Genomic DNA, 3,065 nt, shown 5'->3' with positions numbered 1-3,065 from the left:
GGATTTGAAACCCTTCTTCCTTGACCATTCCACATAAAAAAATCCCTTGTTTTGACCACTTTTCCTTCACATTTTACAGGCCTATTTTTTTTCAATGTGTTCTATTTTTTCTTCTTGGGTATTGCTAAGTACACCCAGCATTATTGCAGGTGCACCCAACACCCTACGTAAAAAGGCAAAAATATCTCCGGGTTTATTTAAAGCATTTTTTGTGCACCCAATTCATTCTGCTTGATCCACATATGTTATAATGTGTTCCATAGTTGACAAAGGTGATCCGCAGTTGACAAAGTTGATCCGCAAGAAGTTTTTATCTTTGTTTTTTTTTTTAATTTTAGAAGGAAGTTTTATTTTTGAATATGAATAATAAAAAATTTGCACGAATTTAAACGTAAAATCATTCCAAACATAAAATAACATTACATTAACTTAAACAATACATTAACTTCAAAAGAGTGGAAACAAATTAGCATCAAATACTACAACTAAGGCATGCTAATTTTGCGACAAGGACACGTTATCTCCCCTTTCTATTACATGCTTACTAAAAACAACTAAAATTTCTATTGGCCCGAATTTTTTCCAGTAGTTAGAATGCACTAACACCTTCAGCACGTCATCGTTGGTTTTAAGTTCAATAATTTCAAATTCGATAATTTTATCTGAATACTCATAGTGACTTGGTTGTCGAAAAACAACCGCCTTACCGTTTGTGTTTCATGAATACCATAAGGGGGAATCCCTTGAGGTGCAACTTGCTTGACCAAATCCTTCAGTTCATTCATGGTACATCCGGAAGGAATGTCAAACTTTTTAGAATTTTTTCCTGTGAACGAGTAACCAACAAACTCATTTTGGCATGACATGTTTCACCTCCCATTGTAATATAGTAGGGCATCATGAGTAGTTGTCATAGTGGCTTCAAGTAAGTTTAATATACCATCTGGTGTTCTACCAATGGTGCATAATAACTCAATCGGACCAACACATGAAAATTGATGATTACACATTAACATTGTGTTAACATCATCATCATTTTTCAGTTGCATACATTGAAAGCGAAGATGGTCACCTGTATCTGTGAATGGCTGCCGGTAGTAAATTTCATCCAAATATTGTTCCTCGGTTAGTTGAAGGGTATTGTGTATTTTGGTTTTTAACGTTTGAAAATCACAAACGTTAGGTAGTCGAAAAGGTATTGGAGTGGAGGTTTGAAAATAAACACCATTGTCGTTGTGAACAATGGAACCATTTGGAAAAATAAAAGCTAATGTGGAGTTCACAATTGTCTGACTGTTTGTTTCTCCCAAGAATGTCATACTTTGTTCAAAGAGTTGAGTTAGGAATTAAAGTTTGTTATTTTACAGTGTTCAGATGTGTGATATATATAGATGAGTTTCAGGATCATTGATTCAATTTTTTAAAATAAATACATACGCGTGCACATGGTTTCTATCTGTGTTGTGAACCACACCAATGACGTGACATGGTAACACGCTTTATGTTAACACGCTTGCATTTCCCAATGTGTAGTCAAGTCTTACAGTGTCCTGTCACGCTTTATGTTAACACAGTTGCATTTCCCAATGTGTAGTCAAGTCTTACAGTGTCCTGTCACGTTTTATGATAACACGCTTTATTTTAGTTGCACCATTTTTTTTTATTTTTGAAAAAACAACAATTAACTAATAATTTTTATGTTAACATAACAAATAAACAAAGACAGATAATTCTAATGTCAGATTCAAATTCAAAACGACCAGTCATTCAAAGGTACATTTTCAATCATCATTTAAGTCAACATAGTCTCTTTTGTACATTGTGAAGCTTCTATAATGTTGTATTCTACTAATATATGGTGTTGGCCACTGCCTCGCCTGAGGATGACAATTGGTAGACCATAACAATGCTATCGGTGGTAAAGGATAATGGTCTTTTAAATAAATTTGTGTACATGAAAAAAAAACTAGTAACTCAATCGTACACAACTGATTGCATAAATATAAAAAAAACCTTATATCTACAATGTACCTGAACAAAATGATTGCCATAGACGTGACAGATACAAATTATGTGATGCACCGAAGAATCTCCCGGTGGTTGACTTCTAAGAGGAAAGAACGACATGATACAAGGATTACCTTGATGCAATCACATATCCCATGTCGGTTATATCCATCCACTTATCCATAGTGACCTGAATGAAACAAATATAGATGTCGAAATTAATTTTAAAGCCAAGTCTTAAAAATAAAAAACATCAATTAAATACATGGGTTAACCCATCAACATGTAGTGACATCCTTGATTCCTCAAATTTGTCCGTGCTACCAAAGAGCCTGATATAGTCTTCTGAGAATTTGCCAATTTCTATAAGCAGATAGGTGCAGACCAACGACCAAGAGTCTTCACCCATACCTAATAAACTGGAAACCGACCAATACCCACAGTTTCCATCAGCTTGGACATCAACAATGTTATCAATGATGTCATGGATAAATGGCTGAAATTGATCCAACATAGGCATGATCCTTCTTGGATTGGGCTGCTCAGAAGATGATGCACTATGCTTCACTAACGAATTGCTATTTTGCTGAGAATGAAAACCATCTACATACTCCCAGTAAGATGGATCACGCTTTGTTGACCTTGGGTTTCTGTTCATCGATTTCTTCGGTGCACCTTTTGTGTTAACCTTTGCTAGAGGAGGACACATCGAATTTTGATCAGGGTATGCAATCTCCCAAAGCTTAGTCTTCAGAGTAAACTTACCACAAACATCAAGTTCTTCAAATATTTTGGATATAGTTTCCATTACTTCCTTGATGCTCACCTCGGGCTCAGATAACCCTTGGTCTAAAAAATTGAGTCTCCTCCAAAACATATGGATTGAATCCAGTGGGATGCAACCAATAACATATTTGGATAGCTCACAAGCACAAGGAAGATCGTGTGTGGTTTTCATCACACAACCACTAGTGGAAGGATTCTTGCCAGCATAGTGAACACGCTCAAATTCAGCAGCAATATGATTTAAAGCATACCTTGAAACCATTCCAAGAAGC

The 3,065-nt window shown here is 35.6% G+C and overlaps 1 protein-coding gene across 1 annotated transcript; it reads right to left on the bottom strand.

The window, feature by feature from the left end:
• Positions 1 to 2,260: 2,260 nt before the first annotated feature.
• Positions 2,261 to 2,665, bottom strand: LOC102664391 (uncharacterized). Its single transcript, XM_006601534.1, has one exon. It carries the CDS (start codon positions 2,663 to 2,665, stop codon positions 2,261 to 2,263), a length of 405 nt encoding a protein of 134 aa, XP_006601597.1.
• Between the last annotated feature and the right edge of the window lie 400 nt (positions 2,666 to 3,065).

This window comes from Glycine max, chromosome 17 (assembly GCF_000004515.6).
Source record: "Glycine max cultivar Williams 82 chromosome 17, Glycine_max_v4.0, whole genome shotgun sequence".
Lineage (NCBI taxonomy): Eukaryota > Viridiplantae > Streptophyta > Magnoliopsida > Fabales > Fabaceae > Glycine > Glycine max.
The sequence above is the reverse complement of the archived record's forward strand: the minus strand, read 5'-3'. Positions and strand labels throughout refer to the sequence as shown.